At 36.7% G+C, this 27,467-nt stretch overlaps 1 protein-coding gene across 1 annotated transcript in view; it reads right to left on the bottom strand.

Moving 5' to 3' along the window:
* Positions 1-3,398: 3,398 nt before the first annotated feature.
* Positions 3,399-27,467, bottom strand: part of adgrg2a (adhesion G protein-coupled receptor G2a) — a 24,481-nt gene continuing 412 nt past the window's right edge. The window contains exons 2-34 of the mRNA XM_079661832.1: positions 25,259-25,350; positions 22,221-22,546; positions 21,082-21,340; positions 20,648-20,698; positions 20,009-20,050; positions 19,840-19,920; positions 19,193-19,351; positions 19,015-19,062; positions 18,860-18,933; positions 18,305-18,400; positions 18,165-18,202; positions 17,935-18,074; positions 17,036-17,147; positions 15,791-15,824; positions 15,647-15,681; positions 15,373-15,500; positions 15,175-15,292; positions 15,072-15,084; positions 9,129-11,976; positions 8,735-8,823; positions 8,498-8,634; positions 8,255-8,411; positions 7,478-7,633; positions 7,161-7,283; positions 6,924-6,969; positions 6,744-6,844; positions 6,459-6,583; positions 6,063-6,331; positions 5,793-5,892; positions 5,286-5,572; positions 5,087-5,188; positions 4,536-4,655; positions 3,399-4,436 (exon numbers count right to left, since the gene is read on the bottom strand). Of these exons, the coding sequence (XP_079517958.1) occupies positions 4,348-4,436; positions 4,536-4,655; positions 5,087-5,188; positions 5,286-5,572; positions 5,793-5,892; positions 6,063-6,331; positions 6,459-6,583; positions 6,744-6,844; positions 6,924-6,969; positions 7,161-7,283; positions 7,478-7,633; positions 8,255-8,411; positions 8,498-8,634; positions 8,735-8,823; positions 9,129-11,976; positions 15,072-15,084; positions 15,175-15,292; positions 15,373-15,500; positions 15,647-15,681; positions 15,791-15,824; positions 17,036-17,147; positions 17,935-18,074; positions 18,165-18,202; positions 18,305-18,400; positions 18,860-18,933; positions 19,015-19,062; positions 19,193-19,351; positions 19,840-19,920; positions 20,009-20,050; positions 20,648-20,698; positions 21,082-21,340; positions 22,221-22,546; positions 25,259-25,346 (6,591 nt within the window). The 5' untranslated portion in view covers positions 25,347-25,350 and the 3' untranslated portion in view covers positions 3,399-4,347. The remainder of the gene's footprint in view (positions 4,437-4,535; positions 4,656-5,086; positions 5,189-5,285; positions 5,573-5,792; positions 5,893-6,062; positions 6,332-6,458; positions 6,584-6,743; positions 6,845-6,923; positions 6,970-7,160; positions 7,284-7,477; positions 7,634-8,254; positions 8,412-8,497; positions 8,635-8,734; positions 8,824-9,128; positions 11,977-15,071; positions 15,085-15,174; positions 15,293-15,372; positions 15,501-15,646; positions 15,682-15,790; positions 15,825-17,035; positions 17,148-17,934; positions 18,075-18,164; positions 18,203-18,304; positions 18,401-18,859; positions 18,934-19,014; positions 19,063-19,192; positions 19,352-19,839; positions 19,921-20,008; positions 20,051-20,647; positions 20,699-21,081; positions 21,341-22,220; positions 22,547-25,258; positions 25,351-27,467) is intronic.

The following is a 27,467-nucleotide window of genomic DNA, read 5'->3' on the forward strand; positions in this document are numbered from 1 at the left end:
ACCTTGACATCTGATTTATCCCACTAACCGGCTAAGTACGTTTTTAATATCTGCATGTTTAGACAAATTGCTCGTGTTACCGCCCTGACATACTAAACTCTTATTGCACTTTTGGTAACGAGCATTGTCCACATCGAGACGGGTCAAGTGTAACCACACCTCGGAGCGCGTTCTCTCCGTCATCTCCTCCGTGTGTGTGTGTGTTGCTGCATCTACAGTAGCAGCCGCGTGTGTGTAATGGCGGGGGAGAGATAACTCGTCTGGATTCGAAAGATCGAAAATAATCATAGACGCATGTTGCAGTCTTCTTGCGTATTAGAAACGGAGTTGACATAATAAATAACCCACTAAAAACTAACCCACACCTTGATATCTGATTTATCCCACGTGCTGAGTTAGCTAGCATGCTAACGAGCTAACCGGCTAAGCTGACTGAATGTACGTTTTTAATATCTGCATTCAGCTGACAAGATAACATGAATGTAACCAGATAACCCAGCGCATAAATATACTCACATTACTCCAATTCAACACATTAGCAGAGGGTCCATCAATGCCATCTTCCACTCAGTAAATTGTCCTCTTCTCCCGAATCTCTGTACCGTGTGCAACTACTCTGACGTCATAGGGCGTAACCCACGTTCACTTAGTTGCCAAGGTAAACTTTATTAGCTTTTAACCGTTTTACAATCAACACAATACTTTAGGTAATATTTACTTAGTTCTATGGTTAAAATGTACTTAACACAATGATGATATAAAATTACATGCAAAATGCAAGTAACACATTAAATAAAAGGAGACATTTTGAGTTAAAGCACTAAATTAGTAATTTCCTGTAGAAGTAAAACACATAATCTAAGTAATATTTACAGGACCAAAAAAATCGTTTTTATCAGTGTAGGATGCAGGGCAACCGGCGCAGGTAGGTTGGAATATCCGACAGTAGAGGGGGGGGGAGTCGATTTATGGTTGCCAGATGTAGGTTTGGGCAGCAATATAAACTCCATGAGGGTCTAAGGTGGAGGAGAGCTTGGCGATCATAGACGAGCAGAGCAGAGACATTCTGATATACAAAAAAACAAAAGCAGGATAGCTAAAGGCAGAGAGCTGAGGGAGCGGCGAGCCGACACAGGCGCCATCTTTCTTTTTACCACACTGGTCTCAGATAAAAGATTTGTTCTGCATTCATTGTGAACACACATTAGTGTTTCGTTCTAGTTTTGAATAGTATGTGTCGCTATGCACTATGCACGCAAAAACTGACTTCTGCGTATTTATTGCACGACTTTGCAAAGTCGTGTCATTTGTACGCATTCTGGTGAGATCAGGCTGGTGCCACAGTTTACAAGCTCTTGTTTTCTTATAACAGAGCTGTGCAACTAAACAAATCTTCAACACAGCCCAACTAATGTGAACACACATTAAATAGCTATACAAACGTAAAAGGCCTTTAATAGCTGGAGGACAACAATCTCACATAAAAATGACCTCAAATTCCCAATTTGCCGAACAATAAAAAATCTTGCTGATTCAGTGACTCCTTTCAATCAAAATCTGATGAAAGGTTTGCTTCATTGATCCGATGTTTCCCAGAGGACACTTCTATTTCTGCTGAGCCAAGGGGTGCTCATGATAAGCAATTATTTTTGGTTTCAAATAAAATGCCGCTATTCATGTAGGCTGCATTACAGTTTACAGCTTCAAAAGTGGTCGGGATGGAACTGCACTGATTACTTCACAAAGAAAGAACTGTGCAGGCGTTGATATTTTTAGAACATTTACATCAATCAAAAAGTATTTATGGGCACAGAGGAGGGACAGGAATAAAAGTTGCTTTGTCTGAGTTTAGATTCCTTGTGTTATACTTCTCTGTGGCCCCAAGGTATGCAAAGGGAGTTATAAAGAAACACTTTTGATCTTTATTTAACACCCTGATAGGGCCACTTATCATTAACTACTACCACTACTTACTAGAACCACGTCTGGTAAGTTTTCAATAACAAAGAAGTGTAGTAATATATCATATATTGACTAAGTTAGCTGCCATACATTTTACCACAAAGCCCTCCATCAAAATGTTTTTTATGAGAAAGAATACCATTTAATGTTTAAGATTATTTGGGGAAATAAATAGATCCAATATCTTCATGTCAACAGTGAGATATTTTACAATCTCAGGCCCACAGCTGGCAATATCTCAGAATTAGTAATGTGAGCTCACTAAAAGTAAATTGCTGAAACAGAACAAACAGCATATTTTAAAAAATCTGATGTCTACCCTCATCATTTTCGGTAAAGTGCATGCAAGAATGTCTTTCTGTATCCTCAGGTTGCAATTTTGCTCTTACTATATTCACCTTAAACGCTTTGTGAGGTTCAAAATTTCAGACCAGCTGGGAAATCAGAGTGGGGAAGATGGAGAAGATATATGAACAGCAAACAGCTGCTGAAGTCTTAATGATCAATATATTTCAGCAGCACACAAGAAGGTTGTCTTTGATCTTAAATCCCAAAATATGTGTGTAATTCTTCCGCCCTTCACCCTCCCAACACTTTCGTCATTATACTGAGGTTTTAAAATCATGGGCCACCTGAAAGGATGCATAAAAACATCACATTTAAATAAAATCTAAATAAAATGGTGTTCGTGGAGGTTGTAAAATCTGCAAGAAAGTTAGTTAAGTGGGCCAGACATACATTATGCACATTTAATCTGCATCTCAAAAACTGTGAATCTGATAGGATCAAGGTATTTAAAAATGTTGGTGATTGTTTTGAGGCAGCAGTGACCTGTTAAATAAGAAGAAATACGATCATAAGTTTTTCCTGTTAAAAAGGTTAAGGTTCCCTGATCAGTTTTCTGAAAAATAGTTGCTGTGACGGAAATACCAAAAGCGTTGGTTAACACTGACATCTGGTGGAAGATGTTTGAGATTTCAATCAAGTTTTTAATATAATGAAGAGAAGATGTACCTGCGGTACTGACAAGGGACTGAGCATGCTGGGCCTGATGATTATTCAAGTTTTGATTATGTTTTATGTATAAGTCCCCTCTATAACCCAGTCCACTTTCAGTACATCAGACTGATCTGTCTAGCTCCAGCTTAAACTTTGTAGTCTACAGATGGAAATGAGGCACTGCATATTGTTTATTTAGTGTATAAAATGGAAAAAGTATAAATGGAGACCAATGGGCAATCGCTCCAGCTGTAACGCCAAATCAGGCCAGGGGAGCAAAGTGGGGGCGGGACTGATTCATTCCTGCTGTTTCTTTACAGAGACATAGGATGATGTGAAGAATATCAGTCTGTTTATGAATCCTATGGAAAAAACTATAGGTAAATAAAAAATAACTGGAATAATAGATAGAATGCAACAAAAGGCTATAAAGCATATACAAAAGACACTAGTGTATTTATATATACCGTATATATACGCATTTATCATTAATATTTCATGTATCAAATCTAATCACTGAACATTTTCATTTAAATCATGTGAAAATATTATGCGAAAAAACCTGTTAGCTCATGGCAATACAAGATCTACTGTGTAATTCAAAGATCATGTCAAATATAAAAAAACAATGTATTTAGAAGGTCAAAGTTTGATATTATCCAAATATTGATAACAGTCAACATTATTGTTACACATAATATATACTTATATTATATTTTTTGATCTCTTAATCTATGGTTTATGTCCTTCCCTTAACACATGCACATCCATCCATTTTGCCGGCTGTTGTTGCAAACTGGTTTGCAAAAACCAAAAAATATAATGTTTATGAAAAAAGAACATTCTCTTGTACATATAAATGACATTTTTGGGTGATTAGACAATTTTGAATTTCCTATTCCATTTCAGCCTATGATTCATGTGTGTTTAAATGTAAATATTACAAAGTTGGTAAAAGGTATTGATATAATCTGCTTTATACAGTAATAAGAGCTTAGAACAAGCTAAAGTGTGCAGACTAAGTTGGCTGTTACAGTGAAATAATGATTTTATTCAGTCAGAAGCACAGCTACTGTACACTTCATATACTCTTGATTTAGAAAAGGCATCAAGTCAACTTGTTGCATTCAAGCAATAATCATACTCCTCGCGAAAGTTCTTCAGTCTCACTTCTTCAGTCTCACTTCTTCTGTCCTTCATTACAACTGCAAAAGCAGAATATTGGGTAGCACTGAGGATTTCTGTGAGCAACCACTCCTGTGATTAGTTTTCTTTTTGTTTACTCATGCTGCAGGAGAATTATCACTGTCCGCATCCATGGTTCTCTCAAAGAAAATAAATATTTGAATCACAAATGGATGCTTGACACATTTGTCAGGTCTCTCCTTACAGTGAAATATTTAGTCTGTGAATCTCGTTGAGGATGGCGTCGCTGTTGGAGCTGTCAGATATTCCGCTGTCCGCAAACAAAGACCCTGTGGGAAAGCAACACATATTATATTTTAATAATATGCTGGCATATAGTATTAAAGATTATAAAAAATCAGGTCTGCCATTGCGACCTGTGAACTTACCATTGCTATTGGTGCTATCACTGATGACGGAAGAGCTTCGAGAGGTTAAGTGGGGAGCTGAGGTGGTTGCTGTGACAACCGAAAGATTCCTCCTGTTCTGGGTGGCTGTCCGACTCCAGTCTGGCAAAAAGTAAGTATAACCAAGCTTATTTAAGTTTTAAAATGCTTTTAAAATGTATTTTCTTGTTTATTGGCCAGTGTCAAAATCAAATAATGTAAATGTTATCAACTTAAAAACATTTATTTTACTTGTATGATTAAGTATTTTCTTGTAGCTTACTTGTATTTGCTAAATAGAAGAAGAAGATAGAAAAAATAGTGCCTTTTTACTGGTTCATAATTAAATGTTACTATTATTATAGTTTTACAAAGAACTGCTCATATAATGATGTCCTGAATGTCTGAATCTAAAAGTATGTGGAGTATGTCTGTGTGTTTAGATGTGTGAGTATGATTTCTGACATACATTTAGGCCATCACTAGGCACCTGGGGCTTTCACCTCATGTTCAGTCAAATTATACTATAGTATAAAAACACATGTACTGCTTACCTGAATTCTCAGCCAAACGCAGTTTCCCACAGCAAAGATATGTTCTCCACTGCCTACGGACATTCTCCTTCACAGCACAGTGGAAAATAAAGACAAGAAATCCTGTACAGAACAAATGATATAGAAAAAAATGGGATACATTTGCAAATCATAAACTTATATGAATTGATCATAAAAAGCACATAAATACAAGTCTCACCTTGCAGAGAGTTGAATATGGTGAAAAGGTAGACAAAGGGTAAGTAAAGGGGTCCCCAGGCAAACAGAGCAAACCCCCAGGTGAGGCCGAGCAGCACGATTAGACCAGCAATGCTGCGCAGATCTGTCATCACCCCCCTGTTGGGAGGCTGGTTCTGGGGGTTCTGCTTCTTGATCCGGGACAGCTGGACCATAACAATAATGAAGACCAGCAGGCACAGGGCAAAGATCAGGAGGAAGTAGGCTACCACTCCCACATAGAAGGCGATGTCATTACGCAGCCAACAGCTACAGGGTAAAACATTAAAAACAAGGAAAAGTTAAGTATATAGTTAACTACAAAAAGGCTATCATTTTAAAAGAAAATGTTCATTATGTGCCAGGTAGGGTTCTATGTGATATGCCTATTATGGTGTTACAAGAATGCCACAACGAAACAAATAATGCACAATTTTTGATGAATAAACAAGTGTGTTCAAAAAAGATGAGCGATTTAGGCATAACTTACAAGTCGTCTGAAGTGCCATCTGTGTATTTTCCATATGTGACCACACCATAGTTGTCTTTGTCCACTGATATTACAACAATCACCACAAGAAGAGGGATGCCTGCGAAGACCAGATTTTAAATCAGTAGAACAATTTCAGTATATCCCAAAAAATGATGGTAAAAAATGATAGATATTGTTATAATACAAATGTTTTGAAAATATTCAAATAAATATACTGTATTGCATATTTGTAAACATGTTGACATTTTGGAGGTTCATTTTACCCACCCCAGCCTATCAGTGAGAACTTGAGCATGTATCTGCTGAGGTAGGGAGTGAAAACTCGGACGATGCTCAGGTACATGTGCAGGGCCTCAAGCCCCGCCCAGGTAAATGATGTAAGCAGGAAGTAGTGCAAGAAGAAGGCAGTGCTAATGCACAGCCCAACTGCTGGGTACAGTGCCAGCCAGCCATCCAACAAGAAGACAAGGTTGAGGAAGAGCAGGGAGAAGCAGAGTTGAACCAGGATCTTGGCAGGAATATCCCGCATCAGTTTTCTACGTAGAAAAGTATTTTTAGGATACTTGCAGGCAAATAAATTGGCTTTATCCTTTTTTATTTTTGCTTTATAACCCAATAATTAAATCTTGGATTAAAGTAGAATTGGTAAAGACAGATTCTTACTCAAATAAAAGATAAGTCAGTAAAGTGAGTGCAAGGAAAATGGCAGAGATTCCACAGCCGATGTAGGTGATGAATGTAAGAATTTGTGCCTGCTGACGATCAATAATTCCTTCTCTGGACAAATCCTTGGGTACACAAAATAAATAAACAGTGAATACACTTAGCCCAACAGCAGCCTGTAACCATAATATGTTTTCTCTTTAACCATTTGATACAAGACAGAGTTAGATCATACCTACCAAACAAATATAAACCAGCATTATAAAATAAGGGAAAAATACAAACCAGCAGAATTGCAAAACTAGTGAGATGGTTGCAGCTGCAGGTTGTTTCTTCCGGAGTATTATTGATAACAAAGCAGCCAGCAGAGCTCCAGCCTCCTCCGCCTGAACACGAGAAACAACAAACAGGGATTTCAATACCTTTAGAAATGTAACAAACTCAATTAGCATGCATTGCACTCACCATTCTGAGTGAAGTCCCAAAATGCACAGGAGGCTGAATAGTTTCCCTGCAAATCAAATGAAAAGTACAAAAACACGTTTTACTTGTAGATAATTTATAAAAAAAAGTTTATATTATTTAAGTTGACTCAAAGACTTTTGTTTATCTGAACATCAAAATGCAGTTACTTGTAGATTTAGATTAATGCAGGACACTTTTTTGGATGAAATAACTACTATTATTTGTGTGCACACTCACATCTATCGGGTTGACATTTCGGATAGTAAACTGAATGTTTTCAGCCAAATTGCTGATTGACAGATTAGTCACACTGGCAGCCAGGACTGGACTGACAAGGGTTTGGTTGTTTAATGCATCATCCTACAAAAAAGATAGACAGCCAGAATCTTTTTACAGGAAGGTTATATGATAAATGACTGTCAAAAACATGCATGGTGTTATTTAAAAAATAAACATTTGTCTTAATTGAGAAAATCTGCTTGTAGATCATAAAATGAAAATTAGAAAATACTTCAATATTTTTGAGAAAAACTCTGTAAGAGATGAATAAGTACCTGGAATAGGGCAGGTTTGGTGTAAAATGTGAACTGGACCCTGTTTGCCAGCTGCTGGTCTTCAGGACTGAGACCCGCGGTGAGGGAGGAGGGCAAAGAAACAGACCCAAGAGCAGAACTTGACCTTTTGGACCTGGATCTGCTGAATGCACGGAGCTGGTTGCACAAATTGTTAATAAATTGTTAACATAAAAGTTTGGCACTTCCAGTTTTAAGTTTAAAAAATCACTTTTTTCTGTCACTGTGTTTGCATCTAGAGAAATCTGCCCCTGTCGTTTTGTACAAGTTTTCTCTTTGATTGGAAAAAACTTAAATCGATTTTGTCAACAGAGTAAATGTCAATTGTTCAGGAGTTGTCGTTCTTCTGAGAAATGTGTGTAGCAAAGATAGAGAAGGCTAAGTGTTTGCCTACATTTGTGGGGGTTTAATTAACAAAAATGTCAATAAAAATAAAAAGAAGAAGGAAGAATGATCATATGATGAATATTAATTTTACATAAATGTTGTCTTATTTTTCTTTTGTCTAACAATTACATTCCCAATTAATTTAGATCATAGCATAATCATTATTTTGTCAAAGGAATGTTTGCTGCCCTGTTGCCTTTTGGTTTTAGAAGAAGTGGATTCATTTTTTTTTTGAGAATTCTATAAAATTAGATTTCTGCAACCTGTGCTGGCCAATAGAAAGAGAGCAGTTTTTAGGTAATTCTGCATAGGATTCTTTGCACCTTATGAAATACAATGAATACAGATGACAACATTTAAAATATTGTCTACCTGGACATTATCAGTGTTGAAAATGTTGAAAGATGTTTGTGGAAAGTTGGTCCCATCGATACTCCTCACTGCTAGAACCACTGAACCCGAGGAAAGGATCTCTCTGTCACCAGGGATAATCAACTTAAGACCTACATCTTCTACCACTTGAACAAGCCTGTATACAGAAACAAACATAAACAATTATTTGAAAAAAATCGAATGTATATGAATACATGTGGCTAATGGTTGTGAAATAAGTACCTGTTCGCAGATGCAGAGAGGGCCACTGAGTTGCCCTCCATCAGGTTGCTGACAACGTTGATGACCTTTTGTCCCACTGCCTTAGAGACAGAGGAGCCATCCAGAAGCTTCTCCAAGTTCCCAACCAACTGTGCAACCTGCATCCCCAATCAAATGATAAAGTTAACTCTTAAGGATTCCACATTTTCTTGCAAAAAAAATGTTCTTCTTGCATACTGTAATGAACAGTAGCTTCACCTGAGAAGAGTTCAGCTGAGAGGCATTTTGTGCTTGATTCAGCAGCTCGTTTGCTAGTTCCTCCTGTGCCTCTTGACTTGTAGTTGTCTCTGCAATGGATATGGACATAACACACGCAGTACATCAAGTTATAAAGTGGCCATTGTATTGATCAAATATAACAGTTTTCTACTTTGGGGTTTGATCGAGGATTCCTCCCTATCTGCTACACAGAAAATCATTCTATCCAGGCAGATTAAGGAACTACACCAGTAATAAATGTATTGTTGTAATGCATGTATTACTAAAACGATTGCCCTCATAGATGACTTCCTCAACAACTCATTTGAACTGTAAACAGCTTTCTAAACAGCAAGCTTTTCCAGGAAAATGCTTTTGTCTAACCTATACATACCAGGTAACGTTGTGGTTTTTATGGGGAGGGTGTTGATCTGGAATGTTGTTGTAGAGGAAGTCAAGGAAACCTTTGCAGTAGTAGTGTTTTTCCAGGACGGATGTGTACCATGCTTAGTTGGTGTGGTTGACTTTGTAGTTTTCAAATGAACTGCTTCTTTAGTGGTCAGGTTAAAGTAATTGGTTGGACTGCGTACTGTGGTACTCTGGTTGAATCTTGTTACAGCAGTTTGATTGTGATTGATGATGGTATTGACAGCATTGACCACTGTGGTGAAGGTATCATTTTTGTTGGTTGATGTGGTGTAGGGTCTAACTCTAGATGTGGTGGGATTTTTAGTCTGGTTGTTAAGTGGATCTGCTGTAGGTTTAGTTATGTTGTCAACAACAGACGTCAGATTGTCCACAGTTGAGTATTTTGTCGAAGTTATATCACCATTGAGAGTTACATTAAGTTGTTGAGCAGTGGGAGAAGTTGTGGTCTGTTGTGTTTCAATGAAAGATGCAGTGGTTACATTGTATGTTGCTGTTTTGTTTTGAGATTCAGTCGTTGTGGTTATATTCTTTGTGTAATTGTTAGAGACTGCAGTTACATTTTTTTCAGTTGTGTAATTGGGAGATGCTGTAAATGTGTTTATTGTTGCATTACTTGTTGTAAATGTAGTATTGTGTAAGTCCCAATTGGCATCAGCTGTAGTTAGGTTATACTGTGTTGTATAATTGTTTGAGACTGTTGTGTGATTGTTGGAAGCTGCAGTTACATTACTCACTACAGTGTGGTTGGGAGAGGCTGTGAATGTGCTAACTGTTGTGTTCTTTGTTGTAAATGTACTGTTGTCTTTTCTGTAGCTGCCAATTGTAGATACATTGTACCCTGTTGTGTGATTGTTAAAAGGTGTAACTCGAGTAACATTGTTATCTGTGGTAGGATTGGTATAAATTGTAACCGTAGTTGCATTGTAATCTGTTGTGTGGTTAATTGTAGATGTAACTGTAGTTGCATTGTACTTTGTTGTGTGGTTGATATAAGGAGTAACTGTAGTTGCATTGTAATCTGTTGTGTGGTTAATTGTAGATGTAACTGTAGTTGCATTGTACTTTGTTGTGTGGTTGATATAAGGAGTATCAGTAGTTACATTGTACTCTGTTGTGTGGTCGGTAGAAAGACTAACTGTAGTTAAATTGTTCTCTTTTTTCTGGTTGGTAACAGGAGTAACGGTAGTTAGATTGTTCTCTGTTGTCTGGTTGGTAACTGTAGTTACATTGTACTCTGTTGTGTTGTTGGTAGAATGTGTAACTGTGGTAGCATTGTATTCTGTTGTGTGGTTGGACAGAGGGGTAACTTTGATTACATTGTACACTGATGTGTGGTTTGTAGAATGAATAACTGTGGTTACATTGTAATCTGTTATGTGGTTCGTAGATGGGGTAACTCTAGTTACATTGTACTCTGTTGTGTGGTTGGTAGAAGGAGTAAATTTAGTTACATTGTACTCTTTTGTGCGATTGTTAGAAGTTGAAACTGAAATTGCATTGTAATCTGTTGAGTGGTTGGTAGAAGGTATAAATGTAGTAGCATTGTATTCTGTTGAGTGGTTGGACAAAGGAGTAACTTTAGTTACATTGTACACTGATGTGTGGTTTGTAGAATGAGTAACTGTAGTCACATTGTTCTCTGTGTGGTTGGTAACAGGAGTAACTGTGGTTACATTGTACTCTGTGTGGTTGGTAACAGGAGTAACTGTGGTTACATTGTAATCTGTTATGTGGTTCGTAGAAGGAGTAACTGTAGTTGCATTGTACTTTGTTGTGTGGTTGGCAAAAGGAGTAACTGTAGTTAGATTGTTCTCTTTTGTCTGGTTGGTAACAGGAGTAACTGTAGTTAGATTGTTCTCTGTTGTCTGGTTGGTAACAGGAGTAACTGTAGTTAGATTGTTCTCTTTTGTCTGGTTGGTAACAGGAGTAACTGTAGTTAGATTGTTCTCTGTTGTCTGGTTGGTAAATGTAGTTACATTGTACTCTGTTGTGTTGTTGGTAGAATGTGTAACTGTAGTCACATTGTTCTCTGTGTGGTTGGTAACAGGAGTAACTGTAGTTACATTGTACTCTGTGTGGTTGGTAACAGGAGTAACTGTAGTTACATTGTACTCTGTGTGGTTGGTAACAGGAGTAACTGTAGTTACATTGTACTCTGTGTGGTTGGTAACAGGAGTAACTGTGGTTACATTGTAATCTGTTATGTGGTTCGTAGAAGGAGTAACTGTAGTTGCATTGTACTTTGTTATGTGGTTGGCAAAAGGAGTAACTGTAGTTAGATTGTTCTCTTTTGTCTGGTTGGTAACAGGAGTAACTGTAGTTAGATTGTTCTCTGTTGTCTGGTTGGTAAATGTAGTTACATTGTACTCTGTTGTGTTGTTGGTAGAATGTGTAACTGTAGTTAGATTGTACTCTGTGTGGTTGGTAACAGGAGTAACTGTAGTTACATTGTACTCTGTGTGGTTGGTAACACGAGTAACTGTAGTTACATTGTACTCTGTGTGGTTGGTAACAGGAGTAACTGTAGTTACATTGTACTCTGTGTGGTTGGTAACAGGAGTAACTGTGGTTACATTGTAATCTGTTATGTGGTTCGTAGAAGGAGTAACTGTAGTTGCATTGTACTTTGTTGTGTGGTTGGCAAAAGGAGTAACTGTAGTTAGATTGTTCTCTTTTGTCTGGTTGGTAACAGGAGTAACTGTAGTTAGATTGTTCTCTTTTGTCTGGTTGGTAACAGGAGTAACTGTAGTTAGATTGTTCTCTGTTGTCTGGTTGGTAACAGGAGTAACTGTAGTTAGATTGTTCTCTTTTGTCTGGTTGGTAACAGGAGTAACTGTAGTTAGATTGTTCTCTGTTGTCTGGTTGGTAAATGTAGTTACATTGTACTCTGTTGTGTTGTTGGTAGAATGTGTAACTGTAGTCACATTGTTCTCGGTGTGGTTGGACAAAGGAGTAACTGTAGTTACATTGTACACTGATGTGTGGTTTGTAGAATGAGTAACTGTAGTCACAATGTTCTCTGTTGTGTGATTGTCAGAAGGTGTAACTGTTATTGCGTTGTAATTTGTTGAGTGGTTGGTAGAAGGTGTTACTGTAGTTGCATTGTAATCTGTTGTGTGATCGTAAAAGGGAGTAACTGTAGTTGCATTGTAATCTGTTATGTGGTTCGTAGAAGGAGTAACTCTAGTTACATTGTACTCTGTTGTGTGGTTGGTAGAAGGAGTAACTTTAGTTACATTGTAGTCTTTTGTGCGATTGTTAGAAGTTGTAACTGTAATTGCATTGTAATCTGTTGAGTGGTTGGACAAAGGAGTAACTGTAGTTACATTGTACACTGATGTGTGGTTTGTAGAATGAGTAACTGAAGTCACATTGTTCTCTGTTGTGTGGTTTGTTGAATGAGTAACTGTAGTTACATTGTACTCTGTGTGGTTGGTAACAGGAGTAACTGAGGTTACATTGTAATCTGTTATGTGGTTCGTAGAAGGAGTAACTGTATTTGCATTGTACTTTGTTGTGTGGTTGGCAAAAGGAGTAACTGTAGTTAGATTGTTCTCTTTTGTCTGGTTGGTAAATGCAGTTACATTGTACTCTGTTGTGTTGTTGGTAGAATGTGTAACTGTAGTTAGATTGTACTCTGTGTGGTTGGTAACAGGAGTAACTGTAGTTACATTGTACTCTGTGTGGTTGGTAACATGAGTAACTGTAGTTACATTGTACTCTGTGTGGTTGGTAACAGGAGTAACTGTAGTTACATTGTACACTGATGTGTGGTTTGTAGAATGAGTAACTGTAGTCACAATGTTCTCTGTTGTGTGATTGTCAGAAGGTGTAACTGTTATTGCATTGTAATTTGTTGAGTGGTTGGTAGAAGGTGTTACTGTAGTTGCATTGTAATCTGTTATGTGGTTCGTAGATGGAGTAACTCTAGTTACATTGTACTCTGTTGTGTGGTTGGTAGAAGGACTAACTTTAGTTACATTGTACTCTGTTGTGTGGTTGGTAGAAGGAGTAACTTTAGTTACATTGTACTTTGTTGTGTGGTTGGCAAAAGGAGTAACTGTAGTTAGATTGTTCTCTTTTGTCTGGTTGGTAACAGGAGTAACTGTAGTTAGATTGTTCTCTGTTGTCTGGTTGGTAAATGCAGTTACATTGTACTCTGTTGTGTTGTTGGTAGAATGTGTAACTGTAGTTAGATTGTACTCTGTGTGGTTGGTAACAGGAGTAACTGTACTTACATTGTACTCTGTGTGGTTGGTAACATGAGTAACTGTAGTTACATTGTACTCTGTGTAGTTGGTAACAGGAGTAACTGTAGTTACATTGTACACTGATGTGTGGTTTGTAGAATGAGTAACTGTAGTCACAATGTTCTCTGTTGTGTGATTGTCAGAAGGTGTAACTGTTATTGCATTGTAATTTGTTGAGTGGTTGGTAGAAGGTGTTACTGTAGTTGCATTGTAATCTGTTATGTGGTTCGTAGATGGAGTAACTCTAGTTACATTGTACTCTGTTGTGTGGTTGGTAGAAGGACTAACTTTAGTTACATTGTACTCTGTTGTGTAGTTGGTAGAAGGAGTAACTTTAGTTACATTGTACTCTTGTGTGCGATTGTTAGAAGTTGTAACTGTAATTGCATTGTAATCTATTGAGTGGTTGGACAAAGGAGTAACTGTAGTTACATTGTACTCTGATGTGTGGTTTTTAGAATGAGTAACTGTAGTCACATTGTTCTCTGTGTTGTTGGTAACAGGAGTAACTGTAGTCACATTGTTCTCTGTTGTGTGATTGATAGAAGGTTTAACTGTTGTAACACTGTACTCTGTTGTGTGATCTTTAAAAGGTGTAACTGTTGTAACATTATACTCTGTTGTGTGATTGGCTGAGGCTAAAACTACAGTTGCATTGTACTTTGTTGTGTGATTCTTAGAAGTTGTAAATGTAGTTACATTGTAATCTGTTGAGTGTTTGGACAAAGGAGTAACTGTAGTTACATTGTACACTGTTGTGTTATTAGCAGTGGCTGTAACTGTATCAACTGTTGTTAGTTTGAACTCTGTGGTTTGATTTGGAGACAATGTAGCTGCGTAAAGTGTTGAAACAATAGGGGCTGTTGTGGTGAATTGTAATGTTGAGTTAACAGAAGATAATGGTATGAATTCTGTTGTGCCTTGGTCTGCTTTGGTTGTGTTTTGCAGTTTTGTTTGGTCAGTTGGTGCTGTGTTATCGGGCAAAGTTGTGTTTTGTGCTTCTGTACTGAAAGTCATGTTTTGTAAGGTCGCTCTTAGGACGGGCTGTTCTGTTGAGGACTGTGTTCTGTTGTTTGTTGTGTGGGAAATAGTTATGTTAGGATGAGCTGTCCCTTGTGAGGCATTTGTCTGTTGAGATGTTACAATAGTGTTAGTTTGTTTAGTAGGGTTGGTCACAGATGATGTAAAAGCTTCAGAAGATGTAGAGAGAATGTTGTTGTTTGGAGTGGAAGGCATAGTTGTGCTTTGCATGGTTTCCAGAGGGCAGCTGTCAGTCAGAAGTACAGCAAGGCTCTCGTTTCCCTCACTAAAAAAATAAAACATTGCAAAACATTTTAGTGCCTTGTCAGGTGCCAACGTCAAGATTATTAGAATATTTAATATTTTGTCTTTAAAAACACTTTCCACTAATTCTATTGAGAAACATTGAATAAGTCTGACATTTTGGAAATAAGGCTTTCTTTCTCAGAGTTGGATGAAGGGATTGATACTTCTCTCAACTAGATTTGCTAACTAACACCTACAAGATATGCTGAGAACAGTGTAATCCAACCGCTGACTATATTATTATACATACTAGCAGTTCCCTTTGTTTGTGAGTTCCTACATTTCACAGGACGACTATAATGATCACCCAATGTTCAATGTTCAATGTTCACCCAAAATGAAAAACTATAAACAAAAAAACAAACAAACATTTAAATTTACATTTTCTAAAGCCACCATGAATATATTTATATGAACTATATTTGATAGATGTACCATTTAAGCAGAGTGGGGTCAGGTTGGCAGACGTCTGACATCAGCAGGTCACTTTCAACCCAGGTCAGGTTGGACCCTAACAGAGTACGGATTGCCAAACCAGGAGGACCACAAACCACTAGGGACACAAAGAGTACGGTCAATAACATATAATAGATGTTAATATAATAGGAAAAAGAGATACACTTGTAGACTAACCCATGCGTGTAAGAGGCTTTTCATTTGTTATATCATTGGTTCTGTCAATAATTAGCTTCAGAAGTTTTTTCAGGAAACAACCATTGACAGGTCCAGACATCTCCAGTATCACCATGCAGCTGTACAACCTACAGCAGAAAGGAGGTAAAACATTCCCAACATCAGATCCCGGAATTGATCCTCAAAAACATCAATGGTGCCTCATTCTGTATTGAAATGTTCTGATTGTCTTTATCCGTCTGTATTCATCATTGACAACAGCAGTAATCTTTACCTCTGCTCTGTCCCGTGGCATTCCAGATGAGCTTGCTGTATAAAGTAATAATTCAGAAAACATGATTAACAGCAACCTCAATGTGAGGAGATCAATGTGATTTTATAAGGTTTTGAGTAAGTATCAAGCAGCAGAAAACTTTACCTGGTAGCGCTCTAAAATATCTTGGCACTCTGACCTGGAAACAAATAATTGTCACATGAAGTCTTTAGGTGAACTGTTTAATTTCTCTCCATGGTCTACATGTATAAATTGTAAGTAGTTGAAAATGAATAGAAACTCACGCTGACATCGACAGACACATGCGTGCAAGTCCAGCCAACTGTTAAATACGGTAATAAAGTTAGTACATAGCATGTAAATTCAATAAGTTATGTAAATTATACTTTGCTGTACATACCCATGTTTTTAGGAAGTTAACATTAACAGAGACACTGTGAATATTTATTCTAATGGCAAAAAACTGTCCTAAAGAGGAAAATTAAACAAAGGAGAAGATGTCAAAGGCATTTTATGGACATATTTGTTACACCCTACCTTTCAATTAAAGGAGTATTTCAGTAATTTGGGAAAGAAGGACAATGATAACGAACAACCTACAGCTATAGCTACATAAGCTACAGACAAGATATGGTTAGCCTAGCACACAGAATGGAAGAAGATGGAGATGGAAACAGCTTCATGGATCTAAAATTAAATAATGGTAAACCTACCAGCACTACATTTCACTAATTAACTTCCTATATCTTGTTTGTTAATTAGACTATTTAGCCAAGTTAGCTCTTTCCACCTGATTTCAGTATGTGTGCTAACAAAGACTTTTTTTTATCATCTTACCTATTCAAAGTAGACACTTATAACATTACTAAGCTCAGCCAACTAGTTGCCGGCTATAGCCTTATATTTAGCGTGTAAATATGTGAGTGAACCTTCTCATGCTAATATGAACATTTCTGAATATAAACCTATAGTTTGTTATTTTTACAACATCCATATATTCAAAGGACACACTTACTTATAACATTACAGGCTATGTAATTGGGGGTTTGGGCACATGTACAGTATTTACACAAAACATAGACATTTTAGTACAAAATATTCAAACAGTTGTTCTTACTTGAAGAATTGCAGAAAGCAGTGCAGTCACAAAAGCTAGGCGCTTCACCTGAGGTTGAGAGAATATGTTTACAGCAGCGGTGGCAGAAGTGAATTGTACTTCATTATATTGGGTGTCGGCGTTACATACTGTGATATTCACTGCAGCCAAATTCTTTATCAGGTTGTAGAGCTTGGTATGAGTTGGGTTCTAAGAAGGAACTAAGAAAATAAACACTAATAAGAAACAGGGTATGTACGTTCAAATAAGCTTATTCAGAATACTTTACTCACCATGTCAGCTTGGGGTTTGTGTTAGCTTGACAAATATCATCCAGTGAAGAAGTGGATGTACACCTCACAAACCTGCCACTCGAGGGCTCCACATCCCCACAAATACCCCGACCTGATGTGAACAAAATGAAAAGGGGGAAGATAAGTAACTGTGAGTGGGAAATTCATTTTGTTATTGGGGTAAGGCATGATGTTATAAATGTCATCTCGGGAGGGGGAATTAATTATGTCAATAAGAATCCTCACAAGAACAGTGCAACACATTTGTTTTTCTGTTTCTGTTGTCTATTTAGATTTAGTTTGAGATAGTTTACGACACACAAACATACATACAATCACGCACGCACACGCATGCACGCACACACACACACACACATACACACACACACACACACACACACACACACACACACACACACACACACACACACACACACAAGATACAATATGTGAGCTCCTGCAGTGTCATTGTATTGACTGTGATCAAAGCTCGACTGCATTTTTTCTAAATAATGTGTATGTATGTGTTAAGCCCTAATACTGTATGTCTGTTTGTTATTTAAAGGGACAACCAAAAATCCAAATGTAAAAAAGCAAGTATCCAAAACATAAACAAACACTGCCAGTTGAGATACACAAACAAATTGAAGAAAAAAGCATATTTGGAGAAACCTGTCATGTATATACTTACAGGGCAATGTGTGTGTGTGTGTGTGTGTGTGTGTGTGTGTGTGTGTGTGTGTGTGTGTGTGTGTGTGTGTGTGTGTGTGTGTGTGTGTGTGTGTGTGTGTGTGTGTGTGTGTGTGTGTGTGTGTGTGTGTGTGTGTGTGTGTGTGTGTGTGTGTGTGTGTGTGTGTGTGTGTGTGTGTGTGTGTGTGTACTAATTAAAAAATGCTCACCGACTCTCTCCACCTCTCCTGTGATTCTCACTTCTATTTGTGTGTCAGCAGCTTGCTGCAGTGCAGAGTCTCCAGCACGCTGCAGTTCACATGCTGAAACAGCGCGGCTGAGCTGCAGCAGCACATCGCAGGTTGTTTGTCTGTAAACAACGCATACACACCACTGTGATCAGATAAAAACTAAATAACATTTGGAAATAAATACAGAACACATGCTGACATGCTGTTACCTTATGTTACTTTTTGCACTGCAGTTTACCTGTACTGTCTGAAAAGAGAGAGAGATAAGTTATAGACATCATGTCTGCCATGTATCTTTTTGTTTATTCTGAAAGAGAAAGGGTGTTGCTTGGTTTAGGGAAAGACTGACCTGAATGAATTTGTCACCTTGACAGAAATCTATAAAGTCTGTTACTCGCTGTGCAGTATCACTTCTATTAGTGGCGCAACTGAATGCATTTGACACCTGAGTGAAAGATGGAGAGAGAGACATGATAATACTGTACAAAATGATGGGATCCAAATACATACAGTTTAGGTACACATAGGTGACAAAATCATTACAACATATGAGATTGACTTAAGGTTAAGAAAGTACTGATATACAGAGTGAAAAAAACTAAGGTACACACATGGAAGAGGATATAATCCATAGTTTGAAAGAAGGGGGAAGAGCAGATAATAAAAGATCAGTGAGTTAAGATCGTAGACCCATCATCAAGGTTTATACTGCACTTAATGGTTGACAGTCCAAATCTAAATAAATCTCAGATGCATCACAGGGTTGGAATGTGTTACTCAAAAGAGAAATAATCCCGAGCCGGCAAGACTTGTTTGTGACGAGCTGGCATTTAAAGCTTTTAGCGGCATGACACAAAGGAGTGTTGAGCAAACAAAGACGATGAAGAAAGATTGTCACTCTTACCAAGTTGTGAACATCTTGTTCAGTCTTACTGACGCTCTTGGCAGTCACATTTATAGTCATCCAAAAGTAAGCACCTGCAGAAGTAAATCAAGTTGTAAGGCCATCAAATATGACAAAATAAAAGAGTAATTGGATAAAACGTGGATGTTTCTTACTGTCATTGGAGCAGAGTTGGCTGATGTCACAATTGACTAATGAGGACCCTAAAATAATAGAGGAAACTGCTTTTAAAAGACGATTAAAACATAACAACACCAGCTTTAGTTGTATTTATTCTTCTTGTGTTCTCTTATTAAACACCCATACATATATGCAACACACATCCAGACTAACCAGATGTTCTTCCAGCTAGGGTTTGGTCAACCGGAGTTGGGATTGGAGTCTTTTGGGTGCTGGTTGACATCTGATTGGCTGAGCGTGTGTCGGACGCAGGAACAGTAGTGTAGGGAAGGACTGTGGCGTGAGATGGTCTCCAGTCTATTGTTGGTGAATCTGTGGGTGTAAATGACACATTTTCTTGCTTGTCTGTTTTTGTTTCTGTGCTGTGATTGGCTGGGTGTGTGATTGACGGAGGCTCGGTTTGATAGCTGTTGACTGTAGTGCTTTCAGACGGTGTAGAAAATAGAAATGAAATACAGACAGCCACCAGGTCTTGAAGTTTGCATTAATTACCTTTTTTCAATGATTATTTCAATTATTTTCTTACTTAGGACTAAACTATAAAAAGTAGGCCCATTTCAAAATAAAATAAATTACAATTTAATAAAAACTGAAACAAATCAAGGTCAAAACCTCAAAATGAAAGGCCAATTTGACCTATGTTACTTTAAATTACTTATTGACAATATGATATGTTGTTAACTGTCAGAAATGTTGGCCAAAAAAGATGACCAAAACTACAAAATGAGTTCTTTCTCACTAAGAGACATTACTTGATTTAACCTATACACATTTTTTTTGACATAGTCATCATTTCTTACCTGTGATCTTAGAAGTGTGGTTGCTCACATGAGAGACAGGCGTTGCTATGACAGGACTCAAGGTAGATGTAGGGTAAGGCACTTTAGGTACAAGGAAGAAGGATGTTAATATCCCTGTAATTGACATAATGAGAGGCATTATGTAATTGTATATTATTGTCTTAATTACCAGGTGGTGGTGAGAAGAACCTTCCAACTCCAATTGTTGGTGCTGAATCAGGGATTGTTATGCTTGATTACATACATAGATACATACATACATACATACATACATACATACATACATACATACATACATACATACATACATACATACATACATACATACATACATCCATCCATAAATACATACATACATACATACATACATACATACATACATACATCCATACATCCATACATCCATACATCCATCCATACATACATACATACATACATACATCCATACATCCATACATCCATACATACATACATACATACATACATACATACATACATACATACATACATACATACATCCATACATCCATGCATACATGCATACATGCATACATACATACATACATACATACATACATCCATACATACATACATACACACATACATACATACATACATACATACATACATGCATACATGCATACATACATACATACATACATACATACATACATCCATCCATCCATCCATCCATACATCCATCCATCCATCCATACATACATACATACATACATACATACATACATACATACATACATACATACATACATACAGTACATATACAGGCGTAAATCAGATTAATACACACCATTTAACGACCTTCTGAAAAAACGTGCCCCACGCCTTAACCGTCTGTGGTCTACAAGACACATGATAACATGCAACATTCAACAAAGACATGATCTAGAAACATGCACAACTACTGTTAGTACACTGGACAAGTCTTAGAGAGGAACACACCAATAAACATATACTATTAAGATTTTTTTAAAAACATTTATGTTTTATTAGATAATAACATTAATGTTCTGCATGCACTTTGGTTGGTTCAAATCTGAATTTTGAAGAAGAGAACGCTACAGAAATCCTGGATATGATACATGCTTAAGGGTTTTTCTATGACAAATTGCAATCATGCTTTACTATGTTTAGTTAGTATTCTACATTTATGCATCATTAATTGCATAATGACAGGATAGAAGAGATAAAGCTGTATCTTGTTATGAATGCAATTAGTCTCACCACACAGAAGGTTGGGGTCTCTCTGTCTGGCTCTGGGACTGGTCACACCCCAGTAGTGAGTGTTCCAGCCAATCACAGACCCGTCTTCACAGAGACCATGGTTACCCAGGTCTCCCCACATGCGGAACAGGTACAACTCCACTTCCCCCAGCGTGTCTCCTGGGGGCTGGTCTCTGGGACGGCAGCCCAGCCACATGGAGCCGGCAGGGGGGATGGCCTGAGCGATGACTGTCCTCTGTGCCACCATTTTCCCATCAACCTGAAACATTTACGCAGCATGTTTGGCTTTATTCGCAAATAGAGACAGTTTAAATATTTGAATCTCTTAATTGCTTGGCTCAAGCTGCCCCAAGATGTGTTCTTGGTCATTAATAGGATAATTCTGGTTTTCACAACATGGATCTTCATTTTGTAGTTTTAGCCATCATTCCAGAGCGAGAAACATGTTGCACTCCTGTTACAGTACCACTACTCCTGTTTTCATACTAGTTTTAATTACAAACTCAGGTTAGTTAAACTGATAAAATACAATTAATACCATTTCAACTCTTTATTAAGCTGTTTGGATAATTTCACTATACTTTTTGTTCAAAGCGTGTGTTTTATAAGGCCTATAATTTAAACATCACAGATAAAATATGTTTAACTAAAAAATAGGACCAACGTTGTTAAAAAACTGTAGTTATTCTTTGAGTCATTGCAATTAGCTTTGCAAGCTATATGTGCAGCTTAACCGCACACACTCAATCGTGCCTGTAATACTGTTTATTGTTCAGGGCATTGTTTTGTCTTTCATTCAAAACCTCATCCACTTGATATGGTATTTGTTCACGATAAATGTATTGAGTTGTCTAAACAATAAATTGGTAAAAAGTAACTACTGAAGTGCTTTACTTAGGTAAAAACTACACATACTTTTACTTCCATGTCTACTACACTCAAAGAAATGTTGAACTTTGTCTATATTTACACATTAATCCATCAGTAATTATTTAGTACAACTTCGACCTCAGTAACTTTATCAATTTAGGACTTTTACTTGTAATGGAATTTTTTCTAAATGTGATTTTTTGCTGAACTAGTAAATAATACTTTATCCACCAGTTAACATACTAGCACTCTATATTTTGTAGTGTTACCTCCAGGCTAAATGAGTTGTGTTGTACGTCTCTCCTCAGACATACTCTATGCCAGTGTTTTGGGGAAAGCCGGATGGGAAATCGGTGTCGGACCCTTAGCAACCATGCATACAGTGCATCTTCATCCCCCTCCAGACTCAGCTCAGGTCTGGGTGCGTGGACCGAGCTGTAAGAGAAGGCAAACCAGGCTCCGGGGACGACCACACGGATGTCCACACACAAAGTCATCTGAAAGAGCAACGGCATGGCGACCCTGTCCTGCAGGGTCCAGTGGTCCTTACAGCCATTTAACACTGCCTTTGTGTCCCCCAGGAAATAGCCAAATGCTGGAATGGGTGAAAGAAATGCAGATTAATCAGAATCAGTATCAGAAACAGGTTTATTGCCAAGTTTGTTAACACATCTGAGGAATTTGCCTTGTATATGGTGCATACATGAACACAGTCAAAGAAGGTAAGAAAAGGACCAAGAAATAAGTCAAACAATTATAAAAAACGATTTTAGGAAAACTATTATAACATTAAAATATAGCAATGTTTACATGAAATATAGATGAACTATAGATATACCCTTTCAAATAAAAATATGTGCAGTATTGGTACCAATACTGGAAGTGGAAAGCTGTGCATATATAAGAGGTATTAAAGTTTTGGTAACACTTTATATTAAGGTACACAAATTAACCATCAACTAGTTGTTAATTAACATGCATATTAGCAGTATATTGGCTCTTTATTAGTCATTATAAAACACTTATTAATGCATTATTCTACATGACCATATTCTACAAGTAAAAAGCCATTAGTTGAGAGTTTTTCCTCAATAACCCTCTAATTAGTGCTTATTTATTGCAAGTAAGGAAGTTATTGTACATGAGTTTTGGTCTTAATATGCTCTGCTCAATATGGGCCTAATTAGGCAGTAGTACCACAAGAATAGTAATTCCCATAATAACACTTAACAAATATGATCTATTCTTATGTAACAAGACATGAAACTATAAGTGTTATTTAAGTCTAAATAACTCAAAATGAGGTATTTATATCTATAAATATAGCTAATGCTAGCTGTGCAATAAGTATACAGGCTAGTATGGCTAACGCTAGCATGTATGCTAATGCTACGTTACTAATCCTTACAGTGCGAGTGCAGGCTTAAACTTTCTGATGGACTTGACCCTTTTACTATTCAGGTTGCATAGGGAAAATGTGTAGCAGTCTACTGCCTGCTATTCAGTTCACTTTCTCCTACTTCCTGTATGCGGTTTCCTGTCTAACCTTCAGTACAAATTTTACAAAATGTGCAAATATGAAAGATACAGGTCAATATCACCTTGCTATTGGTAGCTGAACTGTCAATACACCAAAACATATTCTTAGATAGAAATACCTAATTGTGAGTTATTTAGACACAATTAACACTTATAGTTTCATGTCTTGTTACATAAGAAATTCTAGATCATATTTGTTAAGTGTTATTAGGGGAGAATTACTATTCGTGTGGTACTACTGCCTTATTAGGCCCATATTGAGCAGAGCATATTAAGGCCAAAACTCATACAACAACTTCCTTACTTGCAATAAATAAGCACTAATTAGAGGGTTATTGAGGAAAAACTCTCAACTAATGGCTTATTACTTGTAGAATATTGTCATGTAGAATAAGAGATTAATAAGTGTTTTATACTGACTAATAAAGAGCCAATATACTGCTTATGTGCATGTTAATGAACAACTAGTTGATGGTTAATTTGTGTACCTAAATAAAAAGTGTTACCAACGTTTTTATTGCACTTGAGAGTCTTAATTATTGAGTTTAGCCTAAATAACTTTAATGTAAGTACACAAACTCCTGGAGTGTAGGCATAACATCAAATGTAATTTAGCTGAAACTTTTATCTCAATGGACTTAAATACATTTCAATTTTCACCGTAGACATGTTATCAGTGTTTTCACACAATCTGATCTACTGTCAAATCCATCCTAGCAGCGACTTTAAATCACAAATGTTAAACATCTTCAATTGTTACGATGATATCCTATTGGTCGTGAGAATCATCTGTTTGAAGAAACATTTACATTTTAAGACAATATGGATATAACTTGTGAACAAACAGTTACCTATTTACGCATACAGCCGATGCTTAGCAATAATACCATTCATGCAGATTTTGGCCTCACAAAAAACATAAAAATAGCTCCTTTGTCTCCATTATTCAATCTAATTGTACTCTCAATACATTTTTTGCTTTGGTCTCAATCAACTCCTGAGGCAAATATCTATTGTTAGCAGCTGACTGCTTTACAATATTCACCAGTGTTGAAAACGTTTTTGAGATAAAAGATAATCTAAAGGTGATAATTCTCAAGTTGCAGAACGACATGGGTCATAAATCACTAGAGAAAAAATGTATATGGTCGGTTGACAATTTGTCAGCAAAGGAAGTCTGAACTAGAAGCTTATTTATTTAGTTCAACAAAGCTAGAAATGCTAACTGCTAGCTAAGACATTTTTAGTTACACATTTTAAGAATTTAAGCATTTGTTTGTCTTTTAGTTCTGTTTACACTGTTGCTATTGTTGTAACCTTCATTTCTAGCCAAAACCCTTGTAGCCAAATACTAGTTAGCATAATGTTTTGGGTGTGATGATAAGACAATTTTACTCAACGCAGCAAAGTGTTGCTGCAGAGTTGCTAAGAATTAGCTGTACACTCAGAACCTCTCATACTCAGACTAGTGTTTTTGTGATATTTTCAATGATAAAAAGGCTTTATTGTCACTTGCACATTCATCATAGTGGTACAAAGTAGGCCTACTTAACTAAGACAAAAAAATAAGAATATATACAATCTAACAGTGTAGTCAAGTGGACAAGGCAGCAAGCTGACTAAAGATACAACTTTTCAGCTGTAAAAATATGTCCCAAAGTGTGTTATTTCAAGTTAAAAGCTTCTTTCGTGCAAATAAATACTATTTCAATAGATTTAAATCAGTATGAAAAGTTCCTCTCTGTTTCCTCTTTATGTATGAATATACCTTTGGTTGGAGCAGCTGCTAGCAGTGAAAGCCAGATGACAAAAAGGTGTGTCCATCTCCACCGTCCTTCAAAGCAAAGGCCATGCATCGTCCTGGAAACATTAAGTAACATAAATTCACAGTAAATTATTTATTTTTCATTAAAAAAAGGTTTTATGTTGGGTCTATTTGCCTTTGTGTTGTTTTTTTGTGTCACATCCCTCTGATGATTCATTCATGGGTGTCCCAAATATTCAAATTTAATTCGTTAAAACTTTCTTTACTTCTGTATTCCACTTCCCTTTCGTGCAGTCCCAGTTCCTAGATCTGGATATGATGAGCACAGTGTATTATTGTTTAAATCATGGGATTACCCCTAAATTCTCCTTTATCACTGGTAAACTAAAGCAATCTATTATTTTCAGTGGCTTTGTCTACATTCACAGATTGACTGCAGGGCATGGGTGGACACAGTAGGTAAGGTTACATCTCACATAGATGTAACCTTACCTGAGGTTACATACTCAGTCCTTCATAAATCACAGCTTTTTTGTTTGCATGTGGTGCACTTCTCACTTTTATGTTTGTAAAATGTAGACAGTACAGTATCCCACACTACATTCAAGAAAAGCGCTATAGAAATATAATTTATTATTATTATTATTATTACATTGGCCTACTTTGCGAAATAATGGCTCAAATTTCCAAATTCAAAGGAACATCATACTGACATTTTTGGATACGTTCCAATATACAATTATTAATTAGTAAAGCACCTTTAATTTAATTATTATTATGTTTTTCAGATTCATAATTTACAAGGTTGATGTGAAGAACTTGTCAATAAAAATGTTCTAATGTAAACATCAAGAATCATTAACATTTGTGTTTCTGTACGCTAGGCAAATGTCCAATATACACTCTCATTTCGACTCTGTTAGGGACTCCTAAAGAATATATCTGGCTTTTTAGCTCCAACATGTTAACCAGCTAGAATCGTACTTTCTCTGTTGCATGTTAAGTGCTGGAAAGATATCAAAACACTTGATATTTGTTTGCTGGAAAAACAAAGCAATTAGCTTAAAGAAGCCAACAATATTAAAGCTGAGGGGAACTACAGAGATAATACTTTTAGATGTTTTTCATTACAGATAATTTTTGATTAAAAATTACACTTTGACTAAAGAAGTGACTTTTTTAACTTTGTATCTAATGATTACTACATAAAAACATAAATTACTAAGTACAACTAATTATTTTTTGGATTTCTTTTTTCTTTTGCTTCTGTTTACACTTTGTAATACATAGATATTTTGTGCATGTTACTTAAATGCTGCAGGCTGTTTTAAAGTATGTTATAGCACATGAGTTTTTCACATGAACTGTGGTATCTAAAAATGGTCTTGTCTTCACAGAAAGTGAAGAACATTTTCAATTTTTCAAAAATAAAAATGTAATTTTTTTAGTGTCAAATTGTTGGCAGTCTTCCATTCTCTTCTCTACAAAAGTGGATCAAACTAAGCAATTGTAAACATTTTGCGTAAACATTTCTCCCTACCGGCCCTTTAAATGTAAAAGTATTTGGATCTGTGAGGATTGTGTTTGATGTTTTTTTTCCCTGGAATTTCTATTTTTAACCTTCACATTAATAAATGTGTGCACACGCACTTTGACACACGTCAATGTTAAATGTTTTTGATGGAACTGTAATACAGGGAGTGGCTGCAATAACACAGAACCTCATGTCGACATACAGGGTTTTATGCAGCATGGATTGTTATTGAGTTTGATGATTTGAACTGACATAATCCAATGATTTATTTCTGTGAGTTTATCTTGATGTTTATCTTGATATCATGCTTCACTACCTAAAGTGTTTCATTGTTTGTTCAAAGATTGATCTACATTTATCTAAAACTTTCAATAAGGGATGCATTCAAATTAAGAGGTTAAAGCTTTTAGTGACAAATATTTAACACAAATTGTTAACTTTCACCCATGTGAAACAAATTTCCATTCTTTGGTTTTTTTCTTGATACAAAAAAGGGTATTTGTGTGGCGACAGTGCTGTTTAAGATAACCTAAATATGGCTGATCATATATGTGAAATTATACTTGTGTTATCGGTTAGGAGGTGATTATCATATGTTCTGTGCGTCTGAAAGAGGAAACATACATGTAGCCTCAAGGCAACAGAGAAGCTTTGAAGTTATTGCCCTTTCTAACCTCA

Source organism: Notothenia rossii (genome assembly GCF_949606895.1).
Source record: "Notothenia rossii genome assembly, chromosome: 12".
NCBI lineage: Eukaryota > Metazoa > Chordata > Actinopteri > Perciformes > Nototheniidae > Notothenia > Notothenia rossii.